The 16,256-nt window shown below is 42.8% G+C and overlaps 1 protein-coding gene across 1 annotated transcript; it reads left to right on the top strand.

Moving 5' to 3' along the window:
• Window positions 1-1,186: 1,186 nt before the first annotated feature.
• LOC136456106 (probable protein phosphatase 2C 5) lies at window positions 1,187-8,925 on the top strand. Its single transcript, XM_066455886.1, has 11 exons — window positions 1,187-1,604; window positions 1,703-1,831; window positions 1,936-2,038; window positions 6,490-6,600; window positions 6,843-6,922; window positions 7,034-7,087; window positions 7,794-7,910; window positions 8,018-8,072; window positions 8,169-8,201; window positions 8,336-8,382; window positions 8,485-8,925. The coding sequence occupies exons 1-11, from the start codon at window positions 1,300-1,302 to the stop codon at window positions 8,609-8,611; spliced, it is 1,161 nt and encodes a 386-aa protein (XP_066311983.1). The 5' UTR covers window positions 1,187-1,299; the 3' UTR covers window positions 8,612-8,925.
• The last annotated feature ends 7,331 nt before the right edge of the window (window positions 8,926-16,256 follow it).

Genomic DNA, 16,256 nt, shown 5'->3' with positions numbered 1-16,256 from the left:
AGTAGAAAGCCCTAAATCGAAAACAAACAAAACTGAAGCCACTGAGCCAAGACAAAGAGAATGGACTAGAACTCTGCGGTTAAAAGTCTTCTAAATTGAAACTACTAAAAGTATCAATGAGATACTTCCTCCATTCCAAGTTATAAGATGTTTTGGTTTTTTAATTCATTATTTTATTATGTAACTAAACATAGTATATATCTAAACACATAACAAAAGCTATATATCTAGAAAAGTCAAAATATCTTATAACTTAAAATGGAGGGACTAACTATTAACCTCGCTGGGTCCCCTTGTTTGTTCTATTGCTTTGGGTTTCTCCTTGCTGGATCGTATCATGAAAGCCAATTGAAAACATTTTTCAGTCATAGGCGACTAAATCAGGTCTATTCTCTTAAGAAATCTTAAAAGATCAACTTTTCCAACAAAGAAGCTAAGTTAAACTATACGAATGTTGATCAATCACTCAACTTTTAATTTCTCAATCATTTGTAAGAAAATAAATTATTATAAACTTTTATTGCACCAAGAAGCTAAGACATACTCACTCCAATCTAAATTATAAGACGTTTTGGTTTTTCTAGATTAAGCTATGAATCTATAAAGCCTAAAACGTCCTATAATTTAGAACAAAGCCAATATATCATGTGTACTCTCTCTCCATTTCAACATTCAACCATAGACATTTAAGTTGTCATAAGCTATATTTTTCTAACTTTGATCAAGTTCATAAAAAATACACCAACATCAAATTAGTTTAATTAATTTCATCATAGAATATGTCTTGACATATTAATATATTTTTCTACATGATTCTATATTCCCAAAAAGTTTAAGTTATTAGGACAAAATAAAACACCACATCCTACCAGAACCAGACGACCGAGATCTAGATACGTGTACTACTTGAATATAGGGTCTGTTTGATATACATGAGTAGTTAGTAATTAGGACTACAAATTAGTCCAAATTAGTTGTTGTTGACTCCCTAGTTGGCTAAAAGCTAGTTTTACACTTCGCTAAAAAATTAACTAATTTTAATTACTTTTTAGCTTATAAGCCATTAACCCTTGTACCGTTATACGAGAACCATACCAGAACCAGACGTTAAAAAGGTATCCCATTTCCCCAGCTGGTGTGGACTGACTATAACGACCAGGAGCGGGCGAGTGATTAGCAGCGAACGATGTGACGTGCCAGTCCCACGGGACTGCCTCGGCCTCAGACGCAGAATTTCGTGTGCGGTGCCGCTCGCCTCTTATCCCTCCCAACTCCAGCGTCGCTAGCGGTCAAATCAAAATGGCGCTGCTGAGCCCGCGCGTGCCGCGGCTGCCGCCCTCCACCTTCACCTTCGCCGCCGCGGCCGGTGCCCCGTGCTTTGGCCGTGCCACGAGGTGCCAGGCGACGGCGGCGGGCGGCGTGGCGGCCGCGGGGCCCCCGTCGTCGGAGCTGGATGCCATCCAGTGGGGCAGCGCCAAGCTGCAGGGCGTTCGCGACGAGATGGAGGATGAGATCTTGCTCCGCCCGGGCTCCCTCCTCGACGGCTTCTCCTTCGCCGCCGTCTTGGATGGACACGCCGGCTTCTCCGCCGTCCAGTTCCTCAGGCACCTTCCAAATTTATTGTTTTCTCAAATAAATAAATAAATAAAATCCTACCCCTCAATGAAGCGCGGTTCCCGGCTGCTCGTTCGTGGCGTTTCAGGGACGAGCTGTACAAGGAGTGCGCAGCCGCGTTGGACGGCGGCGCGGTGCTCAGCACTAAGAATCTCGACGCTATCACAGCCTCCATCCAGCGTGCCTTCGCCGCTGTCGACGCCAAGCTCTCCACCTGGTCAGGGACACTTGTTTGCAGGATACGATCTCCCAATTTTCTTGGCTTTCTCATCAGGCTTAAATTCCTCGCTGCTTGTTCTTACATGTTTTGCTTCCCTCCAGGCTCGAGCAAGCGGACAAGGACAACGACTCTGGTGCTACGGCAACTGCCATGTTTCTCAGGAACGATGTCCTTGTTGTCTCGCACATTGGGGACTCTTGCTTGGTACCAACAATTCTCTTTAATTACCTGTCTTGTGTTTGTGTAACTGTGTGTTGTGTCTGAAAGGGGACCGTGATGCAGAGGGGATGAATTAGGCAACTTAAAACTCTAATTCTAAACTATGGCCTCTAATTCTATCTTTAGCAAAATCCTTTGCATAAAATAAACTATTTAAGTGTGCAACTACGATTTTGCTAGTAGATTGCTATCTCTACTGTAAAGTAGTTATGCAAGCTAGGTTCCAAACCTATCAACTAGCCTATCACTATGTTAGAAAAGTAAAGCACACACCGAAATTGCAATGTAAATGCGGAAGCTAAAGAGTAAGGTAGAGATATGCAAACTTCTGTCGACGACTCCGGTATTTTTACCGAGGTATCGAAAAAGCGCGCAAGCTTTCCTCTAGTCCTCGTTGGAGCCCCTCGCAAGGAATCCCTCGTAAGGGCCAAACTCCCGGTCGGGTATCTCCGTGGATAGCATTGGGCTTTTCCCACGTGCAAGTGGGTCTCGATGTGACTTTCGGCAAGCCTCTCCCGGATGCTGCCCACCGTCTTCACTATCAAGCTTCCGGCCAAACCGTCGCGGGCATTGTTTCCTTCGGTACACGGTGGCGGCCACACCATAAACGCGGTTGGTGTGATCTCGCAAGACTACAAGCCCCTCCGATGTACAACAATGGTGCGCGCAAGCACCGAGTGATAAGAGGTGTGCAAACCTCACTAAACACTAGGCCTAAACCTAGAGCAAACGCATAAGCGGTGGTCTAATCAACCTAAGCACTTCGCAAAGCACCTATGCTAATCACCTAATGAATCACTAAGCACTATACAAGAGGAGATCACTAAAATAATGTACTAACACCCTTGATATGTTTTCTCAGCTCCATATATCTCAAATGGCCATTTGGGGGGTTTATTTATAAGCCACATGGAGAAAATAGCCGTTGGGGACGAAACCCAGCTTTCTGCTACTGACCGGACGCGTCCGGTCGTCCCGACCGTTGGAGCGCATGCGTTGATCGGACGCACTGCCGAGTCCGGTCACTGTTGATCGGACGCGTCCGGTCGCGCTGTCGCCGCTCTGGAACTTCTCTGGACTTGATCGGACGTTGCAGTTCTTGCGTCCGGTTGATCGCCCTCCACCGTCCGGTCAGTGCTGAGCTATTGTCGCGCCAGTGAACAGTGTCATCGTCGCGTCGGGTCACTTGAATCCTCAGCGTCCAGTACGCTGCTGCTGACACCTGTCGTTGCTGGACACTTGATCGGATGTGTCCAGTCACTATAAGGACCGCGTCCGGTCACCTCTATGAAGCTTGTTTTTTTGTAATCTTACGTCCGGCTTGGTTTCTATCTTCGTGCTTGGACTTTGCTTGATATCTTGGATCCTCTCTTGTGCTTCTAGGGTCTTGCTTAAGGTGTTGATCATCGGATCATCATGTCACCTTCGTTCAAGTTACGTCTTGCACCCTATTGAACTACAAAACAATTACTTATAAATTCATTAGTCCAATTTGGTTGTGTTGGTCATCAAACATCAAAATCCAAAGTAAATGGATCTTGGGTTCATTTTCCTTACAATCTCCCCATTTTTGGTGATTGATGACAACACGATCAAAACAAAAAAACAGCGTACCTAGTGCATAGAGCTCCCGCTCAATAATAAAAAATTTAGAATTTAAAAACTATTTACTTGCTAGGATGCAATGGAAAGGGCAAGGTTATATTGTGCTAAAAGATATCATATGTAAAGATCTTTGGAAACTTCTCTTGCTTTTGCAAATGTCCACATATGGCATTATGGATTTAAGCCTTCCCCTAACTCCATAATCCACTATCTTTCCCTTTCTCGGACCATTACTACTTGTAAATTATTATGATCGGACTTGCTTTTGGTCCTACAAATTCTTTCCCTTTAGATTCAAACACCGAAAAGGAGGACATTAGTAGCACAAGGGAGGGTCAAACTTTGTGATCCTTTGTATGTGGTGTAGAATAGGTCACAAAATTTGACTCTCACATTATATAAACTAAGCTCTCACTAAATATATGCATACATATAATGAAGAATGTAGTTTATGCATAATTAGTAAATTAATGCTCAAGAGAGTTTATTCTATATAATGCATGGAGAAAGCATATAAATACAACAACAATAACAAAGCCTTTAAGTCCCAAACAAGTTGGGGTAGGCTAGAGTTGAAACCCAACAGAAACAATCAAGGTTCAGGCACGTGAATAGCTATTTTCCAAGCACTTCTATCTGCGGCTAAGTCTTTGGGTATATTCCATCCTTTCAAGTCTCCTTTTATTGTCTCTACCCAAGTCAACTTCGGTCTTCCTCTGCCTCTCTTCACGTTACTATCCTGACTTAGGATTTCACTACGCACCGGTGCTCTGGAGGTCTCCGTTGGACATGTCCAAACCATCTCAACCGGTGTTGGACAAGCTTTTCTTCAATTGGTGCTACCCCTAATCTATCACGTATATCATCGTTCCGAACTTGATCCCTTCTTGTATGATCGCAAATCCAACACAACATACGCATTTCCGCGACACTTATCTGTTGAACATGTCGTCTTTTCGTAGGCCAACATTCTGTATCATACAACATAGTAGGTCTAATCGCCATCCTATAAAACTTGCCTTTTAACTTCTCTGGTATCCTTTTGTCACATAGGACACCAGATGCTTGTCGCCACTTCATCCGCCCTGCTTTGATTCTATAGTTAACATCTTCATCAATATCCCCGTGTCTCTGTAGCATTGATCTTAAATATCGAAAGGTATCCTTTCTAGGCACTACTTGACCTTCCAAACTAATATCTTTCTCCTTCCTGAGTAGTAGTGCCGAAGTCACATCTCATATACTCAGTTTTAGTTCTACTGAGTCTAAAACCTTTAGACTCTAAAGTCTCCGCCATAACTCCAGTTTCTGATTCACTCCTGTCCGACTTTCATCAACTAGCACTACATCGTCCGCAAAAAGCATACACCAAGGGATGTCCCCTTGTATGTCCCTTGTGACTTCATCTATCACTAAGGCAAACAGATAAGGGCTCAAAGCTGACCCTTGATGTAGTTCTATCCTAATCGAGAAGTCATCCGTGTCTCCATCACTTGTTTGAACACTAGTCACAACATTGTTGTACATAGTCCTTAATGAGCCCGACGTACTTCATTGGGACTTTATGTTTGTTCCAAAGTCCACCACATAACATTCCTTGGTATATCATAAGCCTTCTCCAAGTCAATAAAAACCATGTGTAGGTCCTTCTTCTCCCTATACCGCTCCATAACTTGTCTTATTAATAAAATGGCTTCCATGGTTAACCTTCTGGGCATGAAACCAAATTGGTTCATAGAGACCCTGCGTTATTGCTCTCAAGCGATGCTCGATAACTCTCTCCCATAGCTTCATAGTATGACTCATCAACTTAATTCCCCGGTAATTAGTACAACTTTGAATATTCTCTTTATTCTTGTAGATCGGTACCAATATACTTCTCCACTCGTCAGGCATCTTGTTCGATCGAAAAATATGGTTAAACAGCTTGGTTAACTATACTATAGCTTATGTCCCCAAGGCATCTCCACACATCGATTGGAATACCATCCGGTCCCATCGCCTTAGCCTCCTTTCATCTTTTTCAACGCCTCTCTAACCTCAGATTCTTTGATTCTCCACACAAAGCGCCTATTGGTGTCATCAAAAGAGTCATCCAACTGAAAGGTTGTGTCCGTATTCTCACCATTGAACAATTTGTCAAAATACTCTTGCCATCGATGTCGGATTTCATCCTCCTTCACCAAGAGATGCTCCCTTTCATCCTTAATACACTTAACTTGGTTGAAGTCCCTTGTCTTTCTCTCACGAACCCTAGTCATCCTATAAATGTCCTTCTCTCCTTCCTTCGTACTTAAATGTTGGTAAAGATCCTCGTACTGCTCTACCCTTTGCCACACTTACACCTCGCTTTGCAGTCTTCTTTGTCACCTTGTACTTCTCTATGTTGTCCACATTCTTGTCATGATACAAGCGTCTATAGCATCCTTTCTTCTCCTTAATACCTCTGTGAAGCTCGTTTCTTCGCAATCCTACGTCCGGCTTGGTTTCTATCTTCGTACTTGGACTTTGCTTGATATCTTGGATCTTCTCTTGTGCTTCTAGGGTCTTGCTTTAAGATGTTGATCATCGGATCATCATGTCGCCTTCGTCCAAGTCACGTCTTGCACCCTATTAAACTACAAAGCAATTACTTGCAAATTCATTAGTTCAATTTGGTTGTGGTCATCAAACACCAAAATCCAAAGTAAATAGGCCTAGGGTTCATTTTCCTTACAGTGTCATCCTATTGTCAAGCCTAGCAAGTGACAATAGGACCCTGACTTTGCTGCCTATGTCAAGCTAACTTTTCTGGTGATGATGATAAGGTAGTTCTGAATCTTGATTAGCAGGTGATATCACGCAGTGGAAGACTTGAAGCTTTGACCAGTTCTCATCGACCATATGGGAACAACAAAACGTCCCTTGAAGAGGTCAAGAGGATCAGAGCAGCAGGTGGATGGGTGTGTTTTCTCTGCCAGAGTTCTTCTCATTCTCCTAGATTGCCCCTAGACTACTGTATTCATAGCTTCATAAAGTAGGTGACTGGACATGTTAAGTTCAAAACCTTACCCTTTACTCTTTGCTAATCGTATGCAATAAAGAACATGTTCCTTACCCCTCATGTTTCAGCTCATTTTCAATGTATATGGGAAGCTGACTCTTGTTTTTACAAAGTCGAAATATATTGTTTTTTTTCTTGTAGATTGTTGATGGGCGCATATGTGGAGACATATCTGTATCTCGTGCTTTTGGGGACATAAGATTTAAGACACGAAAGAATGAGTTTGTCTCTTGTACTCAACTCTTTGTCCACACATTATGTACTCCTTTTACTGCGTTATTTCTCAGCAGTAGCTTCTTTAGTCTTTAAGATTCCTTTATGGTTTTGTACAGAATGCTGGTGAAAGGAGTTAAAGAAGGAAGGTGGACTGATAAGTTCATCTCACGGTAAAGCGCTTGAACTTTTATTCCATAAATATTTGTACACATGGCCCACCTAAAAATTCATATGTTCACATGCATCTGTAGCCTGTAATGACTCTCAAAGTTCATATGTTGTGTTTCAAGAGTTAATAGGTTATTGCATTATTCATGGTTGGTTTAATAAAACTATGTTTTAGCGAGTGCATCATTGCAAGTGACAATAAATAAATCATGAAAATTACATTTACACCAATCTATATTTCTGGCATCACAAAAAATTGCTAGTTTGAGGAAACTGAATTCTTTTTGCTGAAACACATGTTACCTGAAGCTATCTGAAAAGTAATTTATTTGCAACTTCTGTTCATTTTCTCTAGACCATGGTAATCAAAGTCATTCCTTCATGCTCACCACAAATTAGATTATCATCAGATGATAAATATCTTATGTTCTTCAGGGTAGAGGGCTGATATGGCTCTGAACCATGGAGTTTGTTCTCATTTTAATATCTGCTCTGTATCAAGTAAACTATTTATCCAACATATATTTATGTCTTCTTGGTGTCGGCAGTTTTTGAGGTGGTGGCCACATAATGTGAAAGTTGATGGAAAAAAAAACTCCAATTGCATAGCTTAAAACTTTTACACAATGAGGCTATGTTTGCACTTGCCAAAAGTTGAGCTTATTAGGTCTATGACGCTTCTAATGTCACTGGAGTTCTTTTCTGCAGAATAAAATTTAAAGATGATCTAATAATCTCGTCACCTGATGTATCTCTGGTAGAGCTTGGACCAGATGTTGAATTTGTTCTATTAGCAACTGATGGTCTTTGGGATTACATAAAAAGGTCTATCCAAGTACTTTTCATATTTATGTACAGTTTTCCTTTCAAAACATTGTAATTAACTATTGAAAGTTAGATGTTCTGACATGTAAACTGATTGGCTTTTGTAGCTCGGAAGCTGTAGCTTTTGTCAGAGATCAACTACGTCAACATGGTGATGTCCAGGTATTCAGTTTATCCTGCCGAGAAAAACAATAGTAATTATTTTCCTTTCTGCAACTGATTCTGTATTTTCACTTATTACTCATTTGGTTTGTGTAGTTGGCCTGTGAGGCACTTGGTCAGAAAGCTCTGGTATTGATGCCTGCCACATTCATCTTTTCTGTTGTTCTTTTCTTTTTGTATCATGAAGCTAGTTTAAGTATAGTTTTGGGTTCATTCCAGAATAAAAAACATGTTGTTTTAATGTTTCCTTTTATTCTCAACAGGATCAACGGTCCCAAGACAATATTAGCATAGTCATAGCTGACTTGGGGTACTTATTCAAAACTTTTAATTGTTAGTTTGGTTGATGTGTGCATGCTTCTAGTTCAACATCCGCCTGCAAGTTACTGACAATTCGTACAAATATTGGCAGGAGGACAAATTGGAAGGAGTTGCCCGATGAAAGACCAAACATGTTCTTGGAACTAAGTCAAGCAGTCGTGACTGTAGGGGTTGTCTCAATAGGAATTTGGTTTTCGTCGTTCCTTGTATTACAGTAGAACTAGGTCCGTTCAGATGTGTATATTACTTTCTGATTACTGAGTTACATTTTCTGCTGGCAGCTGCAAATATATGTATATTGTTATAGGGTGAATTGATAGGGTAATCTCTTGGGTAATAGTGAACGTGTGAAGTACTGATGAAGATCGTGTAGTTTCAGCTCCTGGTGAGTGACGACAGCTGAGTGGCTCTGAGTCCAATGGGACGGAATGAATGATCTGTCTGGATTTCCCTTTCTTTTGTCATATTGAGAAACTTTTTCAAAGAACGTGATACGAATATTTTCTATGTATAAATACGAGATCTTCAATAACTGATTTCTCTACAATTTTGTCAAGCCATGCCATTAGTCGGAGGCTACTAAATACGAGATCTTCCTAATTGTTATATCATTTCTAATGGTTAGAAATAGAGATTTTGATGAAAAAAAATCATATAACAACCTCTTTAATTGAATATCTAAATATTGTAACAGCCTCTTTAATTGGATATCTAAATATTGTTAAGTTATATTCGGGATTTCTCGCTAGTTAAAGATAGAGAGTGAGGCTAACTCTCTAGAGTGCGTACAACATATGAAAAAGCTGCTGGAGAGTGGAAGATATAGAAAGTGATATTTATTCGAATGACTCCAAATAATAATCTAGAAAGTAAGTTTTAGAAGATCCTCTAGCATCCCTGGGTATTTGGTTGAATCCCTTTGAAGATTAGATCGTTCCTTTGCTGTCCAGATGGACTAGCTCATTAGGATAACTACAACCATGAAGAACTCCAACATTGCCTAGCAAACTCTTTGTCCCTTTGAAGATTAGATCGTTCCTTTGCTGTCCAGATTCAGCCTTGTCTCTTGAAGGTGTAAGTGATTCTGGGAAGCTGCTGTTTATAGGGATATCAATTCCCAGTAAACTCCAACATTGCCTAGCAAATCTCAATGGAGGAAGAGGTGCTGAGAGGTTTCCTCCACAGATGAAGTGTAAAGCACACAGTTGTAGCTATCAAGAGCCATGTTTTTACTCCTTAGGCTCCGTTCAGTTACATGGAAATGAATCCTAGCCGAACGTTTTGTTCACAAATTTCTATAGCGTCGGAACCGTTCCAGACGCGGAACGGCCCGGAATGATGTAACCGAACGGAGCCTTAGGATGTTCCTGGTGCTAAGCCGATCTTTGAGGAGTAACCAGAAAAAAAACTTAAAGCTTCGGTTGACAGGATCTATTCCAGATCCACTTGAAGGCATGATCCACTACCGGGTGATCAATCAGGGTTTTGTACATTTTTGTTGCTGAGAAAGAACTGGATCCCCATCTGTAATTCCATTTGTCCTTGTCATCAGTCAGTGTGATAGTAGTCACCGGTGAATGGAGACGTATCATCAAATTTTAATCCATATACATATAGTAAAGGTCAGCAACAAAACCTTTCTTAAAAAAACATTTTTAGTACTTTCTTATTTCAGAGATCTCATACTATTTTGACACATCGTCTCATACTATCATATGTGTTCAGCTCTCCATAGGGTGGTAATCCATTCCAGCAAAAGTGACAAGACCAAACACTTCGTTCAGTACAGTTGCGTTTTAATATTGGTGTTCTTTCCCCAAAGATTACCGTGTACAATATAATGGTCCATTGTTTTTGTCTATCCTGTTTCTCCATAGGGGACCGTGACAGCCTAAGAGAGAGGTTGAATTAGGCAACTTAAAAATCTAACTCTCAACTATAGCCTCTTTTTCTAACCTTAGCAAAATCTATGCAAAAAATAAACTATCTCAGTGTACAACAATGGTTTTGCTAGTGTGTTGTTATCTCTACCGTAAAAGGAGTAATACAATCAATGTAAATGCGGAAGCTAAAAAGTAAGGTAGAGATATGTAAACTCCCGTCGATGACTCCGGTATTTTTACCGAGATATCAAGAAGAAAGCAAGCTTCCCCTAGTCCTCGTTGGAGCCCCTCGCAAGGAATCCCTCGCAAGGGCCAAGCTCCCGGTCGGATAACTCCGTGGATAGCCTCGGGCCTTCCTCAAGCGCAAGTGGGTCTCCGACGTGCCTTCCGGCAAGCCTCTCCTAGATGCTCCCCGCCATCTTCACTATCAAGCTTCCGACCGAAACGTCGCAGGCCTTGTCCCTACGGTACACGGTGGGGGCCACACCACAAACGCGGTTGGTGTGATCTCGCAAGACTACAAGCCCCTCCGATGTACAACAATGGTGCTCACAAGCACCGAGTGGTAAGTGGTATGCAAACCTCACTAAACGCTAGGCCTAAACCTAGAGCAAGCGCATAAGCGGTGGTCTAATCAAACTAAGCACTTCGTAAAGCACCTACGCTAATCACCTAATGAATCACTAAGCACTATGCAAGTAGAGATCACTAAAATAGTGTATCAACACCCTTGATATGTTTCCTTAGCTCCACTATCCTCAAATGGCCGGTTGAGGGTCTATTTATAAGCCCCACTGAGAAAGTAGCCGTTGGGGACAAAATCCCGCTTTTCTGCTATTGACCGGACTCTGACCAGCGTCCAGTCAGCACTGACCCGACGCGTCCGGTCATGAAAACTGCTCTATGGAACCTTACTGATGTTTATCGGACTCTGGCACCTAGCGTCCGGTCACTTTGCTGCTCAGCGTCCGGTCGCTGTTGCTGACGTCTGCTGTTGCCGAGCCTCTTGATTGGAGCGTACGGTCACTTTCCACCAGCGTCCGGTCACCTCTGTGAGCTTGTTTCTTCACGATCTTGTGTCCGGCTTGGTTCCTATCTTCGTGCTTGACTTTGCTTGATATCTTGGGTCTTCTCTTATGCTTCTAAGGACTTGCTTATAGTGTAGATCATCGGATCATCACATCGTCCTTCATCCAAGTCACATCTTGCACCCCTATTGAACTACAAAATAATCACTTACAAATTCATTAGTCTAATTTGGTTGTGTTGGTCATCAGACACCAAAATCCAAAAATAAATAGGCCTAGGGTCCATTTTCCTTACATTCTCCAACACGACTTCATGTGTCTTTTCATTAAGAAGGTAGACGGCCGAAAGAATGGCTTACACAACACAGCTATGGGAGAACCCATAGTGCCGATTATAGAACCACAAAGAAAGTGGTTAGGAACCTAAATGACAATAAAACAAAAAGAGAGGTAATAGGAAGAGGCCCTCCACCACAAGCCTAAACTGACTAGACCTGCAAAGAAAATTACAACAAAGGAGATGAAGCCACGGTGGTAAAACATCCACCAAGAAACAATCATGGCGACAAAGCTTCCACCAGAGCCCACGCGGTAAAGCATCCGCAAAGGGGCATCACGCACTCAGTAGCAACTGCCTGAGGTGGAGCCCGGAGCAACGTCGATGACCAAGTATCTGCCCAAGCAGCAGCGATGGCAAAGCATTCGTCAAAAGGTGGAGTGACAATGACGACAAAGCACACGACGAGAAGAGCGCAAGCGGCCAAGTATCCACTACGAAGAAGAAGAGATAGTGGCAATACCAAACATCCGAGCTAGACAGACCAAAGCAAAGAAGGAGCTAAAGCACACACAGGCACAACACAGGCAAGAGCAACTCTGGCAAGAAAGGCAGGATGATAGCAGAAGTGCTCCAACGAAGCCTCCAAGAAGGGGATGACATCCACAGATGCCAACAAGTTGAACAAAGAGCAAGAGAAGGACTTTTGTCCTAGAACTGTTCCCAACGACTGGCGCGATGAACAAAAACTTCAACGATCGCCTTCAAGAAGGTAGATGGCATAGTCGGTACCACCGCCGCTGGCCCAAAGCAAGATGCAGGGCAGGGGTTTCACCCAAAAATCTATTCACTGGATTGGCCGACCCGCCATAGGCCACCCAGAACGCTGGAGAGACTGGGTCAAAGCCTCCAGCACCGGCAAGAACAGGCCCCCAGCCTAGCCGGTCATAGACCCCAACCGTCAGATCTGCAGTCCTTACGCTGGATCCAATGACCAACTCCAAAATATTGGACATGCTGCAAGATCTAATGCTTCAGAACAAGTCCAAAACACATGTAAATCGCTGAAAGAATATCAATAGTTGCATTGTCGGGGATGACATAGGCTGCACCTTGAGACATTGAAATCCTCTCTGCAACCATCGACGATGAGATCGATGACCGAGAGTCATTGTCCTCATAGGGGATCCTAGAAGCACTCTTCCCCTTGTAGATAAAGGTCACAAATTGGCCCCCTACTGATGAAATCGATGCCTGAACAACGATCTTATTATGGCAATCATCGAAGTCATTGCAAGAAACATGATCCTGACCAAAAATCATCTGAACCATAGACAAACTAAACTAAAAACTACGAAAAAAAGAGATGGGTCCCTTCTCCTTCTTACCTCCGGCAGACGCACTAGAGAGGAAGAAGTAGAGGGTGAAAGCATCTAGGCCCCTAGTTGGGTTTCGGTGATTAATGACAATATAAGATTACTATGACTAACGTGTGTTTTGCAGAGGCAATTAAGTTAAGTCATGGTAATGGCAATTGATTGGGCAATCATGGTTGTCATGCCCCTACGATGGAAATCATTTTGGTTTTCAAAGGATGGACGACAGGGTTAAGGATGGACTAGTTCTAAGTGTTGTTTGGTGTTGAAGAGACTCTTAAAGTAGTTTAGGACTTTGTTTTTTCTTTGGTTGTACTATTAAGGGAGGGTATGAACTAGTAGCTTGACCTAGGTGAGTCTAGTGGGTTAGGTGGAGTGCACACTTATCAAATCTAGCACTAGGTAGCTCAAAAGTAGCCCTAAGATCAATTGGAGAAAACTTCATTCATATATGATCTCCAGTTGGAAGTGAATGGAGGGTCAAATGTTGATCGGACGCTGGTCCCAGTGTGACTGGAAGTTGGCAGTAGAGTCCGGTCAGTTCATTTGATCAAGTAAAGTCAACTGGATGCGACCAGACGCTGAGTGAAAAGTGACCAGATGCTAGGTGCCAGGGTCCTGTCAACTCCAGTAAGGTTCCAGAGAGGGAGAATCCTGATCGGACGCGTCCGATCAGTGATAACTGGACACTAGTCAGGTTCTAGTTACTGGTCAAACGCTGAACAGCAATGTGATCGAATGCTGGGTGCCAAAGTCCAGTCAACATTAGTAAGGGTCCAGAGAGCAGTTTTCATGATCGAACACGTCCGGTCAGTGCTGACTGAACGTAGGTCAGAGTCTGGTCATAACTTAATGGCTCTGTGGCAGGGAGAACTGACCAGAGTGTCCGCTCACCTTGACCGGAGCATCCGATCACCCCACAGAGTGCTGACTCAAGCACATAACAGTTCGTTTTGAATGAGGGGGGTATAAATACTTTCTCTATTCATTCATGGGAGTACTCTTGCGCATTTCAACAGCTAAGAAACACCCTTGAGAGTGCCAAGGAGAGCAAGAGCCTAGTGAGGTGATTGAGATTTGAGAATCCAAGATTAAGGCCTCATTAATGAAAAGAGAGTAGCAAGTGTGCATCCACCCTTCTCATTAGGCTTGTTGTGGTCAAGTGAGAGTTCTTGCTTGTTACTCTTGGTGATCGCCATCACCTAGATGGCTTGGTGGTGATTAGGAGTTTGGTGATCATCCGACAGAGCTTGTCGATGACCCAACTTAAGTTGTGACCAGTTGTGAGTGATTCACCACGATGGAGTGCAAAGAATCAACCCATAGAGAGCACTTGATCCATGCACGGATCAAGGGGGAGTTACACCCTTGCGCAGGGTGCTCCAACATGGATGGCAAGGACTTCCACAACAAGAAGAAAAATGGCAAGGCATACATCATTGGTGATTGGCTCACGAACATTGATTCATCAAGTTGTTCATCCGATGATGATAGTGACAATGAGAAGGTGGATGCTATTGTGATTGACTCCTCATCATCTTCACCAACACCACCACCATCATCCTCTACACACCTATTGATGTAGACTAGGCCTGATCTTTTGAAAGGTATGATAGCATCGATTGGTGGAGACTTGACGTTCATGATCTAGGCTTCGAACCAAGATTGATTTAGACCCCCACAACTGTTATACCACTGCTCCGTTGGTTATCAACCACTGCAAACACGATTGACCTTACCGAGAAGGCTTTCCTGCAAGCAAATCGAGAACACAAGCAAGAACGGGATGAACGCAATCTGAAATTACAAATAAATATGAAGCTTATGATAACGAGAAGGGGTTCAAGTCTTTATTTGAAAGGACTAATCGCCACAGGCGAATAAGATCAAGAACTGGGGCCCTGGTTCACAGTAAGCGGCCTTGACGGCGACAGTTGCAGCAAAACGATGTATGTTTCATGAGGAAATCAAGAACTAAACAAAACCCAAACCCTAAGGAGAGCGATGGCTGGTATTTATAGAGTCTTGGGCGTCACCTCCCTGGACGTGCCCCCTAATGGGCCCAAACATGATACACAGTCCAACGGACCAAAAGACGGTGTCGCAGCACCCTGATAGATTCTGGACACAGACTTGATTCGATGATTCCTGTTGATTCTGAAGGCCTTTTGACGTGAAACCAATTGGGTTGGTTTCCTTATCCAATTAGCTTTCCATCCATATGTGGATTGTTGAAAATGGAGTTCGGATGCGTCCTGGATGACTAGTTTAAGGTAGACTGGTCCTGGAGCCCGAACCGGACTCGAACTTGAGTTGGACTCGGCTTCCACCACAAAAAAGATGAATTGGACGCCCATGCTAGATGTCCTCCTCTACTTGGCTTGTATGCGATGAAGTAGTGATGTCCTCATCATCCTCCCTTTCTTGAATTGAAGTCGTCCTCGACTGGAGTAGATTGTCTCCTCCATTGGATGACAGCAACGATGGTTCCGGAAGAAGACGTTCATCTTGGCACCCCATCCTTCGCAAAGGCGGCTACCATGGTGGCTTCCCTGTTGGGAATTCGTCCTCCTTCTCCTGTAAAAGGTTAGTACCAACAAGAGGCATAACACTAGGAGTAGGACCAAGTGGACATATCGGTGATGTACAAATTAGAGCATAACATGGTTCATCATGATCAACAAGAACAGATTTAAGAGCAAATAAAACTTCTTTCATGTTACTTGATGGTTCATTTGTTGGTTTGCTAAAGTCTTTATCATGGCCTTTCTTTTTCTTTTCAGCAAGTTCCTTTTCATATTGCACAATTTCAGCAGGTGATAAAGGAAGTAAAGCAATGGTCTTTCCTTTAAACATAAAAGTATATATATTTTGCCTACCATGATGTACAACATTATTATCATATTGCCAAGGGCGGCCTAACAAAAGTGAACAAGCTTGCATAGGCATGACATCAAAATCAACATAATCATGGTATGACCCGATAGAAAATTGCACATGAGCAGATTGTGTTACCTTTGCCTTACCACTATTGTTGAACCACTGAACATGGTATGAATGTGGAAGAGCACGTGTAGATAAACCAAGAGTCTTGACAAGCTCAGAACTTACTAAATTATTGCTGCTCCCTCCATCAATTATAGCACGAACACGGAAATTATTGACAATGAGGAACATTTGAAACAAATTATGGCGTTGTAGCTTGTCTACTGGCTCAACTTGTGTACTCAAAATATGCTGAACAAGGATTGATTTGTAGTCTTTAGTGCATGCCACACTATCAATTACCTCATCAGGAT

The sequence above is a fragment of the Miscanthus floridulus genome, chromosome 6 (assembly GCF_019320115.1).
Source record: "Miscanthus floridulus cultivar M001 chromosome 6, ASM1932011v1, whole genome shotgun sequence".
NCBI lineage: Eukaryota > Viridiplantae > Streptophyta > Magnoliopsida > Poales > Poaceae > Miscanthus > Miscanthus floridulus.
The sequence above is the reverse complement of the archived record's forward strand: the minus strand, read 5'-3'. Positions and strand labels throughout refer to the sequence as shown.

Bases quoted from the DNA above. Each gene is read 5' to 3' on its own strand.
- LOC136456106 (XM_066455886.1), top strand. From the start codon at position 1,300: ATGGCGCTGCTGAGCCCGCGCGTGCCGCGGCTGCCGCCCTCCACCTTC. The intron at 7,911-8,017 runs GTCTATCCAAGT...TGGCTTTTGTAG, and splicing joins CTTTGGGATTACATAAAAAG to CTCGGAAGCTGTAGCTTTTG. The intron at 8,073-8,168 runs GTATTCAGTTTA...TGGTTTGTGTAG, and splicing joins GTCAACATGGTGATGTCCAG to TTGGCCTGTGAGGCACTTGG.